The sequence below is a fragment of the Lepidothrix coronata genome, unplaced genomic scaffold (genome assembly GCF_001604755.1).
Source record: "Lepidothrix coronata isolate B3197 unplaced genomic scaffold, Lepidothrix_coronata-1.0 Scaffold150, whole genome shotgun sequence".
Lineage (NCBI taxonomy): Eukaryota > Metazoa > Chordata > Aves > Passeriformes > Pipridae > Lepidothrix > Lepidothrix coronata.
The window spans coordinates 1,746,659-1,770,869 of NW_016690330.1; the positions used below are offsets into that span (position 1 = coordinate 1,746,659).

The 24,211-nt window shown below is 34.5% G+C and overlaps 1 protein-coding gene across 2 annotated transcripts in view; it reads left to right on the top strand.

Annotated features, from left to right (window-relative positions):
- The window catches only part of KLHL1 (kelch like family member 1), a 207,957-nt gene that overhangs the window by 60,805 nt on the left and 122,941 nt on the right, over positions 1-24,211 (top strand). For both annotated transcript variants that reach the window (XM_017828639.1, XM_017828640.1), the window contains exons 3-4: positions 5,706-5,842; positions 21,912-22,108. In XM_017828639.1, coding sequence (XP_017684128.1) covers positions 5,706-5,842; positions 21,912-22,108 — 334 coding nt within the window. The remainder of the gene's footprint in view (positions 1-5,705; positions 5,843-21,911; positions 22,109-24,211) is intronic.

The window sequence follows — 24,211 nt, forward strand, 5'->3', positions numbered from 1 at the left end:
AGGGACATCACACTGTTAGAGTATGTCTAGAGGAGGAGGACTTACAAAGAGCAGCTGATGTCACTTGGTTTGTTCAGCCTAGAGAAAAGAAGGCTGAGTTGTGACCTCATCATAGTCTACAGCTTCCTTAAGGGGAGAGGGAGCAGAGGGGGAGATGCTGATCTCCTCTCTGGTAACCAGTGACAGAACATGAGGAAATGGAATGAATCTGGGTCAGAGGAAGTTCAGATTGGACATTACAAAAAGGTTCTTCACCAGGAATATGGTGAGTTACTCCACCAGGCTTCTCAGGGAAGTGGAAAGAGTTCAAGGAGCATCTGGATCATATGCTTAGTCCTATGGTTTATTTTTGTTTTAGTTTTAGGTAGTCCTGGAAGGAACCTTATGGGTCCTTTCCAACTCGAGATATTTTATGATAGTATTAAACCAGAGTATTAATGGTATTACTTTATGGAGTGGAGGCAAGTGCAGTGACTGAAATGAACTTTGAAGGGTGAAAAAAAAAAGGATCAGATGCCTAAACTCTCCTGAGGTGCCTTGAGTGCCCTGTCTGGCTTCCAACATGTGGTCCAGAGGGGGACAGGGTTTTTATAGGTCAGCGCCAGCCTATGTTGATGAATTAGGTACTTTGAATTATCTGAAACTGGTCTGACATCGATGTTTAGGGGATTGATTCCCCTTCCAAATTGATTGTTAAAAGAAAATAAAATGAGGGAGAGGCTAAATGATACAGAATATGAAAATAAAACAAATTCAGATATATGACAGACTGACAAAGAAGGTCATATAAGAAGTACTTGAATCAGGAAGATGTGAGAACCCACCATCAAAAAAGGGACTGAAAATCACACACAAGGATTTGACCAAACCAAGTTCTATGGAGGAATAGGTTGTGAAGATAAAATAATATTGATGCTCTATTGTGTAATTTTGTAAAAAGGAATTCTAAAATAAAAGGATGACAAATGGACTTTAAAAAATCTAGATACTTAAGCAGTCACTTATTCTAATAACTTCACAGATCATTCTCTATACTTCCATCAAACCTAACATTTGTGTTTCTGAGATTTCTGCTGATAGTTCAAAGGAGATAAAACTGGACTTTTCCTTCTCCCGCAAGCTTTTTCCCCTTTTTCCTTGTGGAGTTACAGTAAATAAAGGAAATCATAAAGCCCACATATTGAGTATCACAGTTGATTGTGTCATCTTTCTACAATCAAATATGTATGCTATGTCTGAATTGTGTGGATATTCTTCTGGAGAAAACCACTGAGCTCTGTTTTGTATTTGCATCATAATGGATCCTCATCAGCTCTTATCTTCATCCCTGTGACATTTTGCTTGTCTTGCCCATTCCCAAATGTTGAGAAGTTAACAGCAAAGAGTTCCAAATACTGGCTGCAGTTGCAGGTATCTTTAAAATTGACACAGGACCACAAACACACCGGCAAAGCGTTTTGGACAATGGACTTTGTTGTCAAATCTGGCAAATGTGATATGTGCATTACTTACAGTTTCTGAAGAAAACTAAAGCTCTGGTAGACATTGTGTATTTGTTGGAAGTGTTGATATTGGATTTGTGTAACATTCCTAAAAACATTGAGACAATATGAGAATATAATGGAATGTAACTTTGTGTTTCAGTTTGTAGAATAGAAGAGATAGACGCACTTACTGTATTTACACTTTAGTTTCTGGAAACAGTGAAAGAATTAAAAGAAGATGAATTAAAGAAAGAAGAGAATGTAAACTCGAAAGGCATGGTCCTCAGGGAAAAGAGGGAACATCACTTAATGTAGATTACTGGTGTCACTTGTAGCTATGTGTTGTATAAAAAATTAAAATGGAAGGAAGCTGTTTGAATAAAGAGAAAAAGTAAACCTTTTTGTTTCAGGCTTAATCAATTCTCTTCAAAATTCGATCTGCCTCTCTAGTTGACTTTCTTGGAGATATTATTATTATTATTATTATTATTATTATTATTATTATTATTATTATTATTATTATTATTATTATTGTTATTATTATTATTTAGTTGTTCTTTAAAAATTCCCTTTATGAATAGGCTAGTTTATAAAAGTTATTGTGATGGTCTTGGGGAAGAAAGTTTATCACATAGTTCTCTTCCATTCTCTCAAAAATGAGGTAAGCACACAGAATACAATGTCAATATCAACAGTTATGGTGAAAAGTATGAGAAAATTCTCATTAATTTAACTGTTAAATACTCATTGCTTCTTTACCCAATAAATGTGGATTTCTGATATGATAATGAGCTAATCTGATGTTCCTGAATTATAAGCAAGATGATTGCACTATGATAATGGTTCTGAGTGGATACTAAATCCCAAATTTATTCTAAGACTGTCTCCTATTTGTTAACTGCATAGGAACACCTTCTATTTAGAAAAATTTTGGAAAAAAATAACAATATTGAGAATTTTACCACATGACATTTTAATTTTCTCTTTCTTTTTGACAGCTACAATTGTGAAGTATGCATATATGTATCTATGGACTCACATATATGCTTTCATAAATTATTTTTTTTGAATATGTGTTTTTAGCTCTGAATTCTAAAGAAAATTGAATTTTCAATGAATGGTGGAATACTTCACAGAAAACATGTTTTTGAAAAGTCAGTTGGATGCATGTTACTATTAATGCATATTACTTAATGGTGCTTTTGTGTACCATTCAGATGACTACTGTCTACTCTCTTTTTTTCCTGAAATTATTTCAAGGGCATGCATGCATGGATACATCTTAGTATAGGTTCTGCAAGCCTTAAAATTTATGAAATCATGGAGCCTTATCTATACATACAGAAAATGTTTGTCTGCTGCAAGAAGAGCTGTAAAGCAGATATCAGTAAAGAGCTATCAGTAGAGCTTTATTATTATTAGTAAAGACACACAGTGTCAGCTGGTGTCCCCTACAGAGCAGCAAATCACATCTTAAAGCAGTGAGTCATGGAATCAATGATCAGTTATATTGATTACTATAAAACAAACCAGAAATATATCTGGCTGAATTTAGTTGTAAAGGCAGAAAAGTCCCTTAATCTGGAGAAAAGCTTTCTGGGTCCACAAATTCATTTAAGCCACGAGTTACCTGCTATGAGTTTCAAGGATGAAAGTTTATTATGTATTCTCTCTGCCAGATCAGCAGTTAAAAAAGGTGACATCCTGAGACAGCTGACCTTTGTTGATGAATAGGTCAACATGCCTTTAAACCAAGATTTAGGAGTGTTTGGAGCCTTCTGATCTACAAAAAGCAGCAGATCATTACAAATTCATTGATCTCTTTGATTTCCCACTTTTCATCTTCTGTCTCAACACTGGAACACAATTAAGTTTTACAAAAGGTGTCACCTTTCAGAATTAAGTGTAATTAGCAAGTTCCTCTCACTTTAGTTCAACTTTTGGAGCACTTCCCAAGGTAAAAGTTAGTGTCTTGAAATCAGTTAACTGTTTCATTGTAGTTTATATTGATGAAGAAGCTGGTTCATTATTTCTGTTAACTATTGATTAACATAAAGTACTTAAAAAAAAGAATCCTTGTACATCAAGCTGCTACATCACAGAGCCTTTCTGCTGAGTTAAGCCATCTTCTTTAATAGGTGGTGCAAACTTCTAAGTGAAATGGGTAATGCTAAGGACCTGACATCTGTATTATTTCTTTTTCGTCTTTTTTTTTTCACTTTGGACTGGATCTTGTCTGGTCCTGTAGACTGAATTCTCCTTCGCAACTGAAATCCATTAGATGACTTCTTTGACTTTCCTCACACAAATTATGGAAAACCACACATTTTTGTAGAAATTTGTGAAAGAGATGTAAACCTTCTGTTATTTATTTTCTGTTCTCCGTCTGTTGTTTGGTTTGGGTTTCTTAATATTTGACAATAAGATTATATAATAAGTAATTCATGAACATAAATGATGTAAATTGAAATACAAGTTACTACTGATTGAAAATATTTCCATTGATCATTAACTTCATTAGAAGTTCATTCGTCCATTACTTTTGATGCAGCAAATGGTTTTGGCTTTGCTTCTAGCAAGTGACAAAGTTGAAGACTCCTAGTTGAATTTGAGTGAGGGTTAGTAAATCTGAAGCAACAGCTTAAGCAAAATGGTCTCAAATGGAAATCTCAGTCACATACCTAAATTACATCTTTGCTGGCTGTGAGACATTTTATTTCATAGAACATCATCAATATTTCATTTTTTTCTTTTCTATTTTTTTATTTTATCGAAGCATCTATTAACAGTAAAATCACTTATTTATGTGTTCAAAAAATATTTGAAGAAGGGATTTAAAGATAATAAATAAATAAATATTTAATTAAAATAAAATGGAAATAACAAATAAACAAATAGAAGTAAATGTTCCTCAGCGATGAAAAAACAGTGATGAAAAAATAGGAGCTTCTGGTGGCAGCACCAAAGTATGGGGTTTTAGCAATTACATAAATATAAATGTGAACTGTTTATGAATGAAGATGTTTACTTCTAAAATTCATGATTGCTAAGAGTTGAGAACAACACAAAAATTGATAGAACTACTATACCTAATTAGTCATTTCCTATCATTAGAGCCAAAGTAAAGGCCATATATATGTCTTCAAGCTGCCATACTTGCAGGTAAAATATAGTAGCTTAAAGCACTGTAAAATTATTAAGCCAATTCAAACTTTCATACTTTACTTTGCTGTTGGAATGAGCTAAGAGAGCAAAAGGAATCAATTACTGTGCTGGCTGATAAACATTAACTCATTTATCTTTACTATTTCTTTTTTTTTATTTATAATTTATTTCCCTTGAACAAAATAGTTAACAATATACTAAAGGCTAAGTATTTTTCTTGGTTTCCAAGTTCTCCAGTTGTGATTCTTGTGTCTTTTATTGTGTTTATATATTATAGTTTCAAATTAATCCAGAAATGTGACCATCTTTTATGGAAGCACGTGGTACACTATTTATAGCTGTACCACATTTCTGTCTCAAGATCATCTGGGAATATTCACTCCTAACAAGATCAGAATTTCACTGTAGATGGTATTTAGAAGAATTCGTAAGCTTAAAGCCCCAGTAATTATAATCATACCTGATACTTCCTGTGTTTTGATTTATCTGAATCAGATCCTTAAAGAGCAAGCCATGCACATTTTGTAGCTATTTTGAAATTATTTTCCTTGGAAATGTTTCTTAACAAAAACATTGCATTACACAATGATTCTATTTTCTTTTTAGTGAATAACCTGTTAAGCTACCAGTAGTTTTATTGAAGATTGATAGATTTTCTGAAGTCACATGCTGGTTTTGAAGTTTATAAAAATAAGCCTTTAAGAACAATGAAGAGTGCCTCTGGAGTATGAAATGTATTGGTTTTGATACTGAGAGGTTATCTTGTTAACATTTGGGATATCTGCATAATTGGAAGATTATCAGAAAGACTGAGCACTAATTTCTATGTCGGTTTTATAGTCATATGCTAAAGTGCCACTTGGTTTATATCACAGGAGGCAAAACCAAATTAGAATGAAATGTCATGCTGTATTTTGATGCCTATATGCATTAATAATATTGCTCCTGGTAAATTATAACTATTCTGAAAATATGTTTTTTAAAAAGTTTACATATGTATGAAATTTCTAATACATATATCAATGCAAATTATACCAGTTTCTAACTTTTTTGCAGACTTGTCCTCAGTTCTGTCTCTGACTATTTTGCTGCCATGTTTACAAGTGATGTTTGTGAAGCCAAGCAAGAAGAGATCAAAATGGAAGGCATAGACCCCAATGCACTGTGGGATCTTGTTCAGTTTGCATATACAGGTATTGTACTGCATACATTATCTTAATCATCCAAAATGCTTATTTATCATTTCTAGGGCTGAATTCAGATTATCTCTTATCTCCAAGTTGTTAAATATATCAGACTTGGCAAATGCAATAGGACAGTCAAGAAAATTATATCTTTTTCTTGGTTTTCAAATACTTAATACTTGCCTCATATGCACATAATTCAGATTACATGAGATCACTGAAGGAACTGCTGTATTTTTTTAAGAATAGCCCTATATTGCTGTCTTAATAACATTTCAATTTAAACAATTGCATAAATCTTTTAAAATTTAAAATAATAAAATGTTTTAAAGGGTTTTATTAGGAGCTGGATATTGTTACTTTCATTTCCTGTTATAGGGTAGTACTCTGTTGTATAATGTAAACTTATGAATAACAGACAACTCAGAGTTAATAACTCAAAGCTTTCTTCTGAATAGCTTTTACATTTTACTGCATTGTAGATTTGGGCAACTTGTTATGCACAATGTAATTGAAGTGCATTAATAAGAACACTAATGTTACAAAATAAAGTCATTAGAAAAGAGGAAATACCAATAAGAAGATTTGTCTTTCCTTGACTTGAATCATATAAATATAAAATAGATGTTGTTTTCTATTTCTTTCCTAAAAGACATCCTTATATTGTTTAAATTAACGGTATTTTATCATGATGATTCTGTTGTATATTTGATTTAGCTTCAATTTTAAATGGATACCCCAATCCCTGCAGTTTTAGTTTTCTATAAATACACATATAATAATTTAATCACAAGTTGCTGTTTGCTTTGATGTATTTAATCAGGATGTGTGCTGTGTTTTCCATGACATAATAGCTTTACCATCCTAATGGGAAACAGAAACTGCAAATAAATACAATTTAAGTTAAAAATGCTCTTTTTGAGAATAACATTTGACAAATACATGTTCTAGGAATGTCCGACAACATTTTATGTAGTACTCTACGTGTTCAAAGGTTAGTGCCTATTCCCTTCAGTTATAGTTTTGCCATTCAGGAATGTACATCATCCAGAGGGTTTCAAGCTAGGGATCCATGAAATGAAGAACATGTAAGTAGTTCTTAGGAAGCATAAGAAGGACACAATATGATTCCTTGGTACGAGGTTAAAATCTATGGCAGAAGAATACTGGGGCAAAATCAAGAGTACTTTGGCACAGAATAGAAAAAGACCTTACTGGTAATGTTAAATCATTCTGTAAGAGGAAGGTAAAAGAAAGAGGAGGCAAGAGGAAGATGAGGGACAGTGTTGTTCCCCTGGGAACTGTGGAAATACTCGAGTACTGCGTGATTCTTGCACCTCAGTTTTCACTGAAAGATCTAATGGAAACATACAGCACAGTTGTTATTGACAACAAAAGACAGCATGTAAGTTTAGATTAAGAAAAGAAGGAGAGAAAGAATAAAAAATTTAACCATTTTCAATATGACTGAAGCTATCAGAACTTTATGGTTATCTCTGAGAACTTTGGAGACTAGATGAGGCAATGAAAAAGTAGAAAAAGTGAACTTCTGCTTTCTACAAAAGATAAAGATTTTCAGCCAGTTTACACTCCTTGATTTATCTATGCCTTGTGATGTACTCTATTTTTTGAGGTGAATAACTTGTAATTTTCTTTTTGGTGTTAGGTAAATAAGGATCAGCCTTCACAAATGGATGAAAGGACAACTCCTCAGCTAGCATACTTCCCGTTTTCTAATTTGCCTCATGTGAATTTGTGTCTGCAATATTCTTTCATTTATACAGTCACACAAAGTCCAAACTATGTGAGAAATGGCAACCTTACGTGCTATTGTAACATCACTTTGAAGAATTAGAAACTTAAGATGATAACCAAGGTGTCTAATTTCTGTCATTTGTAATGGTAATACACTATTATCCTTTTTTTTCCTCACCTCTTTTAGAGACCAAATAAGACTCAAAAAATATATTCATAAGTTTACATGTGCAAATTTCACAAATACTTGCTGACAATAGAAGCGTGATGAGATTGAGGAAATGTGAAACTATTTTACATGTTAAAAGAGTACATTTATTGGATGCCATGGACCATTCTGGTTTTGATTACTCTGTCTTGCATTTCTATTCCATTGGGTTCTTTGTCCTGACTTATTCTGATTTATCCTTATTTATTCTTAGCTTGTGTCCTTATCTCTTGAAATTCATGTTGGTTTATTTCTTTCCCTATTCCTTTTCTCTGCATCAGATGTCTTAGCAGGCACCTAAATTTCCTAGCTACAATTACGCTAGTAAATTAAACAGTGCTAGGGAACATTTGAAGGCACTGGAACACAATTATCTATATTGATCCTGGCAGTTTTAGCCAAATCCATCTAGCGATCTCTCTAACAAATGTTGGCTACAGCTTGGATACACAGGCTTATCATTAATGCTCATCAGAGCCTTGAAAAGTGCTATGGAGAATTCAGTGATAACTCACATGATCAGATAATTCCTAGAAAATGGTCCCAAACTTATTCAGTTTATTGAAACTAAATACAGTTTTTGCTTCTCAGTTAATCATTCTATTTTCCCTTGACCTTGCCAGATCAAAATCATATTTTTTCTCTTCCCTTTCATTTCCATTGTTTCTCATGATTTATCTAGCTTCACAGTTTCTTATCTCTTTTCTTACCCTCTGATTTCTTATTTACCACCAGTCTAGTTCATGTCCTCTTTTCCTTTGAGTCAGTTCAGTTTCCTTGTGCTGCATGGATGTGTACAAGGGTAACATTGAAAAGGTAAGAAAATAGCCACTGTTCTGATACCCAGTAGCACCCAACAGAAATTCTCTTTCAGCCTCTGTAACCTGGAGCATTGATTTGTCTAGACGTAGACAGAATATTTGGAGAATCTGGCTGCCAAATTCCATTTACTGACTGCACAATTTGTGAAAAAGTTTTCAGCTACTCATGTTGGTGACCAGTTTAGCTCTTTATTCTTTTACCTCAGGCATAGCAAACTATTTTGACAAACGAGAAGTTATTCACTCTTCTATTTTCTTTTTCTGCCTCTTCCTCCTTAGCTCAAGAAGATTAAAAAACAAGAACAAAAAAAAAAGGATTTCACATATAGTTGCTACTGTTATAGAGAAGTTTTTCCCTGAGGACAACTGAACATTTCAGAAAAAATACAGCTGAACATGGGCTTGCTTGCAAAAATGTAGAAGTTAAGAGTATTACAATTCAAATGTGTTGAGATGCGATTTAAAAAAAGGGAACCATTTCCACATTTAATGAACTGTAATTCAGTCAGGTTTATATTTTTTTTAGAATCTAGTGAAATTACTTCATTTTTAATTAGTAGTTCAAGAAGGATAAAATATGCATATGAAAAGTATCATTATAGCTAGAAACATCCTGAACTGATATCAGACCTTTCAGCAATATAATCAAATACTGTTGCAAAATATCAGAATTAAAGTTCAGCAAAAGAGAGGTTTTGTACATCAGAGACCTGAGGAAAGATAGGTATATTGTTCTGAAATGAGAGTTGTTAACATCTGCTATGTCCATCATGAATTAATTCCCCATTGTGGTGAGTTTACCTTTGCTGGACACCAGGGTTCTACCAAAGCTGTACTATCACTCCCCTCTTCAACTGGGGAGAGAAAATATAAGGAAAGACTCATGGGTTGAGATAAGGACAGGGGAAGATCATTCACCAATTACCATCACAGTCAAAACAGTCCTGACTTGGAAAAATTAATTTATTGCAAATCAAATCAAAGTGGGAAAATAAGAAATAAGAAAAAAATCTTAAAATATCTTACCCCACCCCTCCCATCTTCCCAGGCTCAACTTCACTCCTCATTTTCTCTACCTCCTCCCCTTCAGTGGCACACTGGGGACAGGGAATGGGGGCTGCGATCAGTTCATCACACACTGCCACTCCTTAGTCCTCAAGGAGAGGACTCCTCACACTCTTCTCCTGTGCCCAGCATAGGGTTCTTCCCACAAGAGAAAGTCCTCCATGAACTTCTACAATGTGATTCCTTCCCATGGGCTACAGTTCTTCACAAGCTGCTCTGATGTGGGTTCCTCCCATGGGGTGCAGTCCTTCAGGAGCAGGCTGATCCAGCATGGATCCCCCTGTGGGTTCACAGGTCCTGCCAGCAAACCTGCTCCAGTGCAGCCTCCCTGTCTTCACAGGTCCACAGGTCCTGCCAGGAGCCTGCTTCAGCACAGGCTTCCCATGGGGTCACAGCCTCCTTTAGGAATCCACCTGCTCCAGTGTGGGGTCCTCCATGGGCTGCAGGTGGATATCTGCTCCCACCTTGATATCTGCCTCCATGGGCTGCAAGGGCACAACCTGCCTCACTGTGGTCTTCACCCTGGACTCCACTGTAATCTCTGCTCTGATGCTTCCTGCACCTCCTCCCCCTCCTACATGTCATTGGTGTTTCACAGGGCTGTTGCAGGGCTGTTTCACATATTCTCATTCCTCTTTTCTCTTGCTGCAATTTTCTTCTGCACAGTAACTGTTTTTTCCTTCTTATATATATTATCCCAGAGGTGCTACCACCATCACTGATGGGCTTGGCCTTGGCCAGCAGTGAGTCCAACACGAAGTTTGTATTGACTCTGTCAGACATGGGGGAGACTTCCAGGAGCTTCTCAGAGAAACCACCCCTGTAGCTCCCTCACCACTACCTAAAACCTCGCCACACAAACCTAATAAACCCTACAAAGTAAAGACTACGTTTATTTTCAAGATGTCCTATTTTTTATGATAATGTGGTGCGTGTTTATTATTAGAGCAATCTCTTGTATCGATATTGAGCCTTTACAAAGTCTTAACAAGTAAAGAAATAACTAAATAATATCTAAATGGGAGACCAAGTAGGTAGGTAGCAACTTTGGCAAATTTAATTTAGAAAAAAAAAACAAACAAAACCTATCACAAAAAAGGGTGTATATTGTCTCTTTGTCAATTATATGAAGTCAGGATATTACTTACTTTGCAAACGAAAACAAACATTTTAAACTCTAATCAACTTCAGGAAGAGCTTGCCATCTTTTAGAAATCATCATATTAAATAAAGCCAGTCATTTTTTGAGGCTATTTATAGGAGTAAAGTTGGATGAATGGTTAAAGAAGATACAATGGGGGCTTTTTTGTCTGATTTTCTTTTTTTTTTTTTTTTTTTTTTTTTGCTTACTTGACTTCTTTTCCCCCTCTTTTACTTCTTTTAAAATAGGTAGTATTTTTTGCATCTTTTTCCTTCTTTTTTTCTGGTTAAAGAAAATACTACTCTGTTAAATAAAGGAGGCACAGTACTTACATTATGGAAGACTTTATACAATGGTAAATTGTCTTTCTTGTATCTCTTAAATACGTAGATGACAGAGTCATGACACACTGAAGCTGGACTGCGTTCAGTCATGTGTAAGCAAATAGACTTCTAAATAATTGGCAAGATAGAGTTACATGGTGACCAGCAGAGCATCAAGTCCTGTATAGCCTTCATAAGAGCTGCTCCTGAGTGAAGGCAGCTGCCCATCTAAGAGTAGTAATAGGAAGATAGAAAATTAGACTGCCAAAAGCACTGATTTAAAGATAATAAAAGGTGTTGAAGCTTCTGTGAAGATTCAACATGACTAATTATATAAAGTTAATGCAATAGATGTACCTATAAAACACAATTTGATTAAAGATTAAAATGTGTTAAAATATATACTGAAAACTATGTTAGATCAACTTTGAAGTTCTTTTGGTGGTTTTATTTTTATAGACAACTTTTTTTTAAAAATAACATAGTGACTGCATATTGTTTTGTCTGAAATAAGCACAAAGTTGTCTAACGACATAAGCTAAATTATAGTGTAATTACCACTTGTATAATTCAAATTATATATATGATGTAAATTTATTAGAAAAACACTCCATCAAAGTTATGTGCTTCTTGTAGTTTACATAGGTCCACAATGGTAAATTGAAACTGGTTTCCCACTGCTTTTTTGTGAAGGATATATTTGACTAGTAAAAAGATATGCAACTTCATTAATCTACCCACACTTTACTGCATTTCCTTGGTTTATTCAAATAGACAAAGTATGTTTTGTCTGTGATATAACAGAATTATGACTTAATGGGAAAGAAAACTTCCTCCTTTGCATGCCTACTGCTTGTGAGCCAGCTGAGGAAATCTGAAGCTGACACTTATGTACAATGACTCTGCGGAAAGAGTGTTTCATTTCTCAAGCAACAAGATGATTGATAGCAAAAATTCTACGATTGAGTATAATGTCTTAGTGTCATGGGACACACGGATAGGTATTCTTTGATATTTTTAGAGTTCAGTATAAGCAGTAATACAGAAGAGTGTTTCTTTACCTGATTTTCTTAAGTAATACTGCTTTCTTGGTCTTAAAACTTGGGTTTTCATCATGTGCAATTTTGCTCAAATAGTTCAGATAGGAGTGGAACTAGAGATTGATATTCTAGTGTTTTGCTGCTACTGGTAACTCTGGGAGCCTTCCTTTGAAGTTACAACAGAGCTGTGAGGTTACTATAGATCTCCTCATACTGTATCAGGATATCTAATTAGCATGCATTCCCAACTGTGATCAGAAAGGTAGGCTGGTGCTTTCATACTATTACTGCAACTGAAAAAGCAAAAGCTATTTAACTAATAGAGAACAAAAAATCATTGATTTATTGATGCATATTTAAAAAAAGAAAAAAAAAGAGAATAGATCATACATGGAAAGGGTTCAAGCCCTACTGAATAGCTTTTAATTAGATTTTATTTGGGGGATTCTTTAATTAAAGTACTGTCAAGTGTTTTTGTCAGTGTTATAGCTAATAACACACACAGGACAGACAGCAGGGGTGTGGCAAGAAAATGCCTGTAAGCACAAAGACCCTTAAGTTCCTGCAGAACAGAAACTGTATTATTTAAACATCCCAGGGAGGTTGTTTCTTGGGTTTGGTTTAGGGATTTTTTTTTTTTTAATTCCTGAACTCAGTTGTCTGTATGAATAAACAGTGAGAACAACTCTTAGCATACTTTTGGCTTGTGCCAGTTAATAGTGTCATAGAGTCCAGAGGTTATCGCAGCCACAGGATTGTTCTGCAATGTGCTGTTTGAATGGGACTACTGTGGTTTGAAGGATGACAGCGTTTAGTGTATAACTGAGGCCATTTCATTCCCATTAGTCTCAGTGCTAAAGAGAAGTCCCAGAAAAGCTTAACTTGGTAGGTATAACATAAGGCTTATGCTAAGACAAACAATCCCTGGCTTTTAGGTGCTGGTAGCCTATTTGCAGTGCTTCAGGCTACTCCCTTCTAGTAGATGCTGATCACGTTGAGAATTGGAGTGACCCATGATACTGTGTATGCTGTGAAGGTCCCTGCCTCTACCTCTATGACATGTTGAGTTTGTTCAACAGTTATTTGTTCTGTACCATCATGTTAGAGATGCCTGTGAACATGGACCATGTCTAAAGAGCACTTTTTGCAGACTATTACCTGTTGCTGTCCCACTACATTTGCTCTGCCATGTACTTGATGGTTGACTTTGCACTTTCAGAGAATAAGCCCTTAAATTTCCATTCATTTCAGATGGGAGATCATTCGTTCCAGGAACTCTGGGATGGGTGATAAAAGGACAAATTAAGGTAATTGAATTGATCTGGAAGACTTTAGCCATTGTGTAATGGAGAGCACAGAAAAATGGTCATGAATCATATTAGATGCTGGTAGACCTTGAATAAACTTAATTTCTGGATATGGAGGATCTGCTGTAAAGTTCTCTTCTAGAAGCAGATACTTGTTATAAACTCCTTTTCAGGAGTCAATAAAGAGGGAGTTGCAAAGAGAGCTATCCAAAGAAGGCTTTTTTATCAGGGTTGCTCCAATTTGGGAAGTAGGAAGTGGTAGTAATCTCATGATCTTTAAAGCCATCATTCAGATATATGTCATGGATGTTCTGCATTGACTACCCTTCCAGGTTCATATGTACCTTTGTTCCAGTTGCATTTCTTACTAGTGCTAGAGCAATTTACAAGATTGACATTTTCAAATAGTTTCCTCATAAAATTCTTATTTATGCATCAGCAAAGCCTTATTGCAACACCAAGGATTATTCCTGAATTGAACTCTCATCTATACTACTGTCTATGTGTACAGTGCCAGAATCTTTCAAAGTTTCTCAATGTAACTGTAGGACTAGATTGTCATCTTTTCATCTATGGATGTCGGCCTGCTTGGAATTAAATACCTTGCTTCACTGAATATCTTTCTGATACTAAAACAAACTGTGGACTTTCATGTAATTCAGTTCTGTAGTAAAAAACTTCATAGACACATTTATCTTAAAGAACTGCAGAAACTGACTGACTGCTTCCTTGTTTGTTTTTTTTAATTTTATTTTTTTGAGCAGTCCCTACTCTGAGGATCTTGTTTCCACCTGGAGCAGTTGTTTTCCATTCCTGTTACTGAAACACCAAGTCCTTGCTCATTTCTGAAGTTATGCACTAAAACAAATTGTTATTGTTCCTCTTTTTACTCAGGATACTTCATTAAGGGATAGAACTGGCAATTATGTGTTAGGAACCAGCTGTTCTCTCATTCTTTTGGCAATGTATATGAGAATTGCTTGGAAAAGAGCTCTGAACTGGATATCCATAAATTTTAAGTATTCAGAATGATCTTGAATATTATGGGGAGATAGCTAGTAACTGTGTGTCCTCGTACTGTGGTGCAATCTGCTACTCCTGAGAAGTCAGTAAGAGTAAATTCAGGGAAGCAGTGAATATGGAGGGGGAGGACAGATAACTGAGTGCACTGCAGGGTGCATTTTAAAGCTGTCCCTTGCTAGGTTCAAAGTTCTCAATCTCTAAAGAGAGATTAAACCAAGTACTGAACGTTAAATACAGGACATGAGCGTTCCTTTGAGTGGAGTGCCATCCTTCTGTGTTGTCATCTGGCACGTGCTAGGCTGTTGCCTAAATAGCATCACTGAAGTGATCAGACAGGCTGCTGTAGCATGGTATGCCTCTTTAACATGCTTCTCTCTAGAGGTCCTGCAGTGGAGATGTATACCTGTATCCACTCTGTTGAGCTCAGCTGCCTAGCTGTGTGTCCACAGTTCCAAAAGAAAGCAAAAGGAATCTTGAAAATTGCAATGGTTGTTTGTTAAAGAGGTCCTCACCTTTCAGGTGTTTTTCTGCTCCTGTCTCTACGTTGTAAAACACCTTCACTCCCTTTCTATTCCATGCCCATCTGACAGCATCTGTGCTGAAATGTACCCACAAAACAGGACGTGACTGTAGTACTCAACTTCTTCCAGAAGTGCAATCCAGCCCAAAGCAACGCATTAGGCTGTAAGGTGGAGTCATAAGCAAAAATCTTTTCTTGGCAATTGGTGCCTTCATTTCTGTAACATTTTGTTCTCTAAGTGTGGATTCAAACTGTTCTTTGCTACCATAGCACAAGCTGCCAAATCACCACCTAAGAAGTTAAGAAGCTTATTCTGGCAGAGGTGAGTGTTCCTACTTCTGAGCTGGCTTCAGGTCTGCAGAATAAAATACTTCTCCTTCAAACCTGAAAGCTGAGCTACTTTGTCCTTGAGACATTTTTTCCCTTTTTTTAAATTTTTTTTTCCTACCAGAGGCCAAGGCTTGATTGTGTTCAGTGTAATAGAAAGGCTGTATCTCTTTAAGATGTACCCAGTATTTGGTACAATTCTTTTGGAATGAAACTTGCCCCACTTCTCATGATGAAGTTTGCTTATGTTTATAAAAGTAAATTCCTGGAATGGTTTTCAATGTGTGCTGCATGATGAGCTGGACCTATATTCTGGAAGCAAACAGAAGTATTGAAGTCCATTGATTAAAAACACTTAAGGGAAGCTAAGGCTTTATGTATGAAATGAGCTTTTGGGAATACTTCTTCTCATCTCTCAGCCTATTTTGTGTATGAGTACAAGATTTGTGCTGTTTGAAATTTAGTTAGTAAATGCTGTTTAGATTTGTGTATTTTTTGAGGTAACTCTTATATTGTTTTTTTCCTTCGTTTGTTTTAACATGTGAATTTGTATTCCTCTATTTACATATAAAATTAAGCTTAAAATTTCCAAATACGACTGTGTAATAGTTGAATTATTATATTACTAATATAATGACCATCTACGCAAGTACAAACTAGTAATATTTAGCACATAATCCCAGCAATGTTATTCATATTTTAACAAGTTTTCTATAACCAATGGAAAAACATATCTTCAGTCTCAGAGTGCTAACATATCTTTCTTCACAGTTGTCAAAAAGGTTTTATGAATATTAGACTCACAGCTAAATGATTTATTGTTTTTACTCATGTATATCTTACAGGTCACTAAGTTAAACTATAGAAAGTGAGATAAGGCACGTGAATGGCAGTTCCTTCATAAGGAGAAAATAACATCTTAATGTCTCTCTCTAAAAAGCTGATGTATATAAGTCAGTGGACAAATTTTCTTTGAAAACATGACATTTTAGTTATAAAACAGAGGTGTTGTGGTTTGTTGGGCTTTGATGGTTTTTTTTTCACAGACCAGGAGATGAAAAGGTAACACATCATGGATTTTTTTGGGGTAATTTACTTTTCTAATCTTTAGCCAGACATTTGCAAGAAGTTTCTTGCTCAGGGTGGATTTTTATTTGTTAATCCCATTTCCTTATCGCTCTGCAATGTTGTAAATTTCCATGCCATTTAAATACAGTGGACTTTGGCAGTACTGACAAACGATCATGTGATTAGGCCACTTTAGTCCACTTGCTTAAAGATATAACATGATTAAGGTGTAAATAATTATACAGTATTTTAAAAGAGTGATTCTATTCAATTTATAATAATTCCCATATTACTGTGATGGAGGCTTTTTAATTTTTGTCAACCTGCATATATTTATGGCTCTGGAATAACTGATTAAATTATTTTATACATAATAATGCTAAAATATAAATTTAAAATTCATTTTATGTTACAAATTTTATAATTTTGAAGTCATGCTTGGTAGTGAGGAGACTACCAAATAATAACATAGCTGGCAATATAATCGACCATTTAATCATAGTCGAAATTATATATCTGAATCAAGTGAATGCTTTTCTGAGCATGTAGTGACAGGACAAACACTTCAAACTGAAGCAGAGCAGGTTTAGATCAGATAGTAGGAAGAAATTCTTTACTATGAGGTTGCTGAGGCACTGGAACAGGTTGCCCCATCCCTGGCAGTGTTCAAGTCCAGGCTGGATGGGGCTCTGAACAACTTGGCCTAGTGAAAGGTGTCCCTGCCTATGGCAAGGGGGCTGGAACTAGATGTTCTGCAAGGTCACTTTCAACCCATACCATTCTATGATTCTAAAGAAACACAATCAGCCTATCTTCCTCACTTGCAACTGATGAATGTGGTCTGCAGCAAGTAATTAATAGAAAATAAAAAAAGTTTGATCAGGAGAAACCTCTGCAAAGCGAATATATTGTGTCCTGTTTTCTTTTCTGGAAACAACTTCACCTTTATGAAAAGTTTGGAAAATTATACAATGTAGAACTTATCTTTCAAGGCATAGGTCAAAATCAAAACCTTAACATTGCCTTTAGAAATCATCTGGAAACTAAAAGATGTTCTGCTAAGGGAAAATACTTTTTGTAGCATTCTTCACTGACTGATATTCGTGAATAGACATAGAGGTGATTTTACACACTATGTCATTACCAGGAGTTGACAGTAACAGAGAGAACTGATCAAACCAAAGAGCATTTCATCACCTGAAACCTGATGATTTTGATGATTCAGCTATTGTGTTTGGGAGCAGATGCACTGAGTTCATATCAACAAATATAAATATCAGCAGCATCTCAGTAAGTCAAATGAAGGTGCTCTTTTTGTAGCTGAAAACAAGAAATAGCCATTCAGAGAGTGATTCATCTCATTCTGAAGTACATGACTAAAACAGGACAGGTGAAACACCTCATATTTCTCTCCGTGGACTGTAAAAAGAGTGATTAGCTCAGGTGGCTACCTGACAAGAACCTAAGACTTGTAAAGATTAATGATAAGCAATGGCAGAAAGGCCTATTGTAGCAATATGAAGTATATTACCTTTTTTTGTAAACTTTTTCAAGTGTTCACTGGCATTTGATGCTTCTTCAAAAAAGTTATTTCTTGTAGTCATAATTGTAAACAGTTTATCTACTATGCAAAATCTGAATAAATATTATCTTGATACCATTTACTGCCTTTATTTTTAAAAAAATGACACCTAATAGAGATGCTGCATTCCTACAACTGGTTAGCCTATGGAAATAATTCCATTCAGCAGCACTTCAGAACTGCAACACAGTTGATCAAGACACATGAAATAGAAAGGTAAAATTTTAAATATCTGATTACAAAGAATTAGTTCTAGCCTTTGTTTCTAATTCCTTGACACTTCCAATGACTTCACTGTTACACCCTTACTCACAGGTATCTTAAGAATGTTGAATAGTCTTGCTATGAATGGATGTGTGTAATTACAAGAGAGAAAAAAAATTACTGTGCACATGAGGTAAAATGATATTATGATGTGTTAAAAATCTGGATGAAAATTTGTTGCTTATGCACAGAGCAAATGAGCAATACCTACTGAGAGGTCCCACCACAGATCCCATCTATTGGTCAATAGCTGTGAAACACTGACTTTATTAACATCATCCAAGGGTGATCAGATATGCAGTGATTCCTTAGAAATAAAAAAGAGTTCTTAAGTGTAGTCAATTGTGTAGAAGATAGAATAAAAGCAAAATAAAAATTAAAAAAAAAATACCAAAACTGTCCCTGAACTTGGGAAAAGTTTTAGCAGAAGAATATTAGGGAATTTTTTTATATTATCTCTGCTTCACATTTGGTAATGAGGTAATAAAATGTATGCATTCATTATGAGAATGCATGCTAAAGACAGGCATTTTAATTTCCACATAAGGAATGCACATAAAATTTGTCACAAATAAAGCTATAATTTAGAATAACAATTAGAATACATAAAAGTTCTTTTGATTGTTTTTTCCTCATATTTTTTTCATCTTAATTAATTTAATACAAAAGAAGATTTAAAGCTCTGGTTAATTTGTTTTTCCCAGACTGACACACTTGTGTAAGCTACTTATTGCATAAAAATATGAGGGGGAGGTGAATTGAAGAAGCAATAATATTAATGCCCCCTTGAATATCCTATTAAACACTTTTAAATAGATACTTGGATCTTCTAATTGCCAGTATGAAACTGTCTTAAGATTGTATATTCAGAGCTTCCTAACAGCTTTCTTTTTTCAAACCCTGACCATGCTAAACACTTGATATCCCAGAGCAATTTGCATAAAAATGTCGTAGCATTCTTCTGAAAAAGTGAATACAGCCCTTGTGAACAAATTTATGAAGGTGTCTTGATGTTTAAAAAAGAAAAGACTTGGAAAATATTTAGATGGATTAAAAACTTATCTATGATTGAAGCCTAAAGAATGAAGAACAATAAACCCTTTAACTCGTATTGAGTGTACCTTTCTTGCTCTTATCATAGTAAGTAGTAAGCAGTAAATTAGTATTTCTGAATTTATTTAAAAATAAGTCAAGCTATAATATATTTGTATACCTAGATACCCCAGAAGCCATTGTATATTTACATCCTCTATTAATGTGTAAGGCAGAAATGTCTTCACACTCTCATAAAAATGTGAAGGATCTTCTTCAAAATAACCATGTTGGTTGCATAAAGAAATATGTAATTTATAGAACAGATAATGATTTTTATTGATTTAAACTTAGTTTAATTCTACTATTTCCCAACTAGTAGCCTACCAGGACTAGTCTACCTTTAAGTTAACAGAAAGTATCTTCAATTTGAAAACAAGTAGATTGATGTGGCTTCAACTGATTCCTTTGGGCTCTTCTCCTAAGGGTAGCTACATTCAGTGATAAAAAGCCGAACTATGGTAGCTATACCGTTACCTTTCCTCAAAATGATGGTCATTCTTTCAATACTTACATCACTTTGCAAATGATATCTGGATCGGTTTTATAGGGCCAGAGACTTTACTGACCTCATTGTTGAAAAATAAATAACACATAAGTAAAGGAGATCGAGGACTCCTTTTTTTTTAATTTTTTTTTTTCCGTTTCTCAGTCCATCTACTTTTCACAGGTGTTTTCCAAATTTTAATTTTCTGCCTTCTGGTACCGGAGTGATAATTTTTAACATGAAAACAACTATCTTCTGATATGTTCCACTTGACACAATGAAACCATCTTCAAGATAATAGATTGTGTGTTGAGCTAGTCATTACCTGCAAGCATGTAGCAAATGTGGGAGTGTCATTGCTAAATTGATTGGAGGTCACCCAAGAATCTGCTGCTGAGTGTGCTTTCTGACCACATTGCATAAAGGTGTGGTGGACAGAAATTCTGAGAAACTGCCAGATAACATAAAGAGAAGCTCACGTGACATTAATAGAAGCATGAAAATAAGCAGAGGAAAACCACTGAAATCAGGCTGTGCACTTGATCCAATGCAAAGGATTGCAAAAGGATGTATTATAACTACATCCAGTAAAAAATAAAACTTCAGTTTCCATCACGTATTAAAAGCTCCAGATAAAGTGAAAGTAGAAAAGATCAGATGTGTAGTGTTAATGTTACTGTATTTTGTGTTTGGTATTGCAATATAAAGCAGCTTTTCAGTGGGATACTGTTGTGAAGTTGAAGGCTTTAGAACTCCTTAGTGCCATGAGATAGAACTGTTAAGATTTGTAGGTGGGTTTTTTTTTTTTATGTGACAATGGATACAAAGTTTGTGTGGAGAAAAAAAGGAGTTTATCTGAGTGTTGAACTATATCACTTTGAAGAGAAAGATCTATATACACTTAATCCTTATAGTTTGAGATGATTTTCCACGTACAGCAAAATAAAATCAGAAGTGTTTTTTACAATTTATAATTGCAGTTTTTTATTTTCCTATACTTTTTTTTTCCAGTTCCACAAGTCATCCTTGTAATCTTTAATTTATGATTTCTTAAGTTGTTAATGCAAGAGATTTATAAGATACTAATGAAAAAAAAATAAAAATTTTGGTTAGGAGGGAGCATTATAACAAGAATTACATATTTCTCAATAAAAAAATAATTTTAAAAGTTTATTTTATTCTATTTTACCTTTTATTTGTTAAAAAGTGAATCAATCTGCAAGGGAAACATACTGACTTGTGAAATTACAGAATTAAGTACAATGTAAGTATGATTTAATGGAAGATAAGTATTAGGCATGGAAATATGTACTTTTCACTAATATAAATTATTTTAGAAGAACGATATGCTATGAGAAGCCTACCATGTGTTTCTCAGATAAAATTAACCCCAAAGTCACATTACAAATAAGCAACACCAAGTTGGAAGATTGTAAGCCTTATTTAAAGATATGTGGTCACAGCACCAAGCCTGACAGAGTTCAAGAAGCATTTGAATGATACTCTTGGGCACATGGTTTGAGTCCTGGGGATGGTCCTGTGCAGGGCTAAGGGTTGGACTCAATGATCCTTGTGGGTCCCTTCAAAATCAGCAAATTCTGTGATTTATGGGTTCATTCATACTATACTAGGAAGTTATTCTTTTCAGGGAAGTAAATTATTTTGAAGTTTGCTCTGTGCCACTGAACATAATACAAGTTTTATCACCAAATTCAGTGAAAAAAAAAAAGAAAAGAAACACAACAAAAAAACCATCCACAGCCTGGTTGATATTCCTAAGTCTTCTCTTCCATTCCACACTGTACAGTCTCTCTTTGTATGCCTATTATATAGTTGAATTAATAGAAGTTTAAAAAGAAATGTTTTTAATACTGTAATGTTCAGGTCCCTGAGATGTTCAGTCAGGGAGACTAATCCTTCTTTTCTTCACTTTTTCTATAGATTTATTTATATAGAACTATGATTATTTTTAAAAATATCTTTTGATACTGCATGTTTTGTAAATACCAAGTAAATAAGTTTGCATGTGTTAATGTTACCAACCCTTTTTTTTAGGCTGCCTGGAACTGAAAGAAGATACCATTGAAAATCTTCTAGCAGCTGCCTGCCTCCTCCAGCTTCCTCAAGTAGTAGAAGTTTGCTGCCATTTTCTAATGAAGCTTTTGCACCCATCCAACTGTTTGGGAATACGGGCATTTGCTGATGCACAAGGGTGCACAGAGCTTATGAAGGTGGCTCACAACTACACCATGGTAAGACAGTTTTGGAATATCTAAATTATAATCTTGTGAATCCTATATATCCTCTGTAAGTAAAAATACCTTTTTTGGTTTTGGCTTGAAATTATTCTGTACTTCCATGGAACTTTATTCGTAAGTGGTCCTTTTGAAACCATAGAAATGGTGATTCCTATGAAGGTTAATTCTGATAACTTCCTAGTGAAGTTCTCATAACTTCACTTCCTAGTGAAGAATTAACCTTCTATGATGGATGCACTGTCTGCTAGGTCAGAACAGTATATGTCTTATTTAGATGCATGATCACATACAGGTAAGAATAGTAAGAGTGTATGTAAATCATGAGAATACTTTTTAATCCCTTTCTTTTAGTTTAGCTTTAGGAAAGCTTTGTAATTGTCATTGTAATGCATAGGAACAATATCAAGAGAAGTTTTGTTGGGTCGTGGGTTTTTTTTAATCAAGGATTATCCCTCCATTTAGTCATCTGTGAAGTAGATTAAGACAAAGAGTTCTAGAAATAAGGAATTTTATCTGATAATAATTAAAATTTTTCAAGTTTTATCTGACAGTGCAGGTATGGTATTAATACTAAAAATTAATCAAAATCAATGAAGCAAAATATGCTCCTTATTCAGAAATTAAATCATATTGGTAGTCATTTGATTCTTCATACTTTGACAAAATTAAAAACATTTGCCTCATGAAATTAAACTTGCAGAAATAGTCGATTATTTATCATTTCTGAGAAATAATGGTCCCTTAAGGTCTATACTGAAATTATTATTGAAGTAATAGAGCACATTTCATTGAATCTACTTCTCTTGTTCAGCAGTTATGTCCTTATTTTTTTTATTCTTTACAATAGCTAATAACATGTTGTATTTCACAGATTTAACTGTGTTTTTCTTACCACTACAGTTCAAGTAGTTATACCCATCTTGCACTTCTTGAGCTTAGTTCTGTGGTTTCTTTGTATTTATTCATTTAAATTGTAGTTTTCCAGATCCAAGCTAGTCAGTTTAACCTTCATCTGTCAGTGGAGAGAAATAAGCTGTCAGAGCAGCATTCATCTGATCTACTTTGGAATGAGATTGCATTAGAATTGAACAGATACATTTTGAAAGAATTCAATCTTTTTATAATTTTTTTATATTTATAGATTACTTTCATATTTTCTGATTTATTTTGGTTTTTTGTGAGTGAAAAGCAGTATAATGAAAAATATAACAAATAGACAAAAACATTGATTTAAAAAAAATCTTGCTATTCTTTAAAACAACTTACTGAAATATTTTTTGGGTGAATGAAATTACTCATTATAATACATTTGAAGACTTGTAACTAATACATATCTGGCATATCACAAGGTCCACAAAGATCTGTGCCCATTTCTGAGATATTAGGTATATAATCTATTTTTCTTTTTAATGCTCAGATCTAAAATCTGAATTATGTGTAATGGGAAAATCATCAACAAAAGATGGCAGATCCAAAAGGAAGTCAGTTGTAATTAATAAGCAAGCTGTGATTTTACTGCAATGGCATTTGCAAGCATGCACAATAGTCATATGTTCTCTTTGCATGAAAAACAAATACATCTAATCAGCAGTGAAATTACAATATTTTTTTCTGATTCAATGGAAACATAACTCTAACAGATAAGCTTCATAGTGCATGACGTTTTCATAGGCATCGTGTTACTTCATTTAGGTGTGAGTCAGCTCACATCTATTTGACTTACTGTTTTGTGTTAGAGGGTGCAGAAGACCAGTTGGGAGTGGGGAAAGAGTGCCTTACTGCCTGTCTTGAGTACAGCACTCTCAATTGGGGGAATCTACATATGAGAAAAGTGGTTTCCTGCATAGCCAGGAAAAACTTCAACAGTGCAGGGAAGATACCTTGGGGAGGGTGATAGAGGAACAGCAGAATCTTTGGATGTGAAGAAAGGATAGGAAAGTGATGAGCACAGGAAAAGAGCAGATGCATCATCTCTGTGACAGAAACCATTATTTTTTTCCTTCAGGCTCCAGGAGATTAGTGTGGACTGTGATTAGAGCAGACATTAAGTAGGGAAAGAGGGAGTTTGTTAACAAATTCCTCCAGTCTTATGCAAAG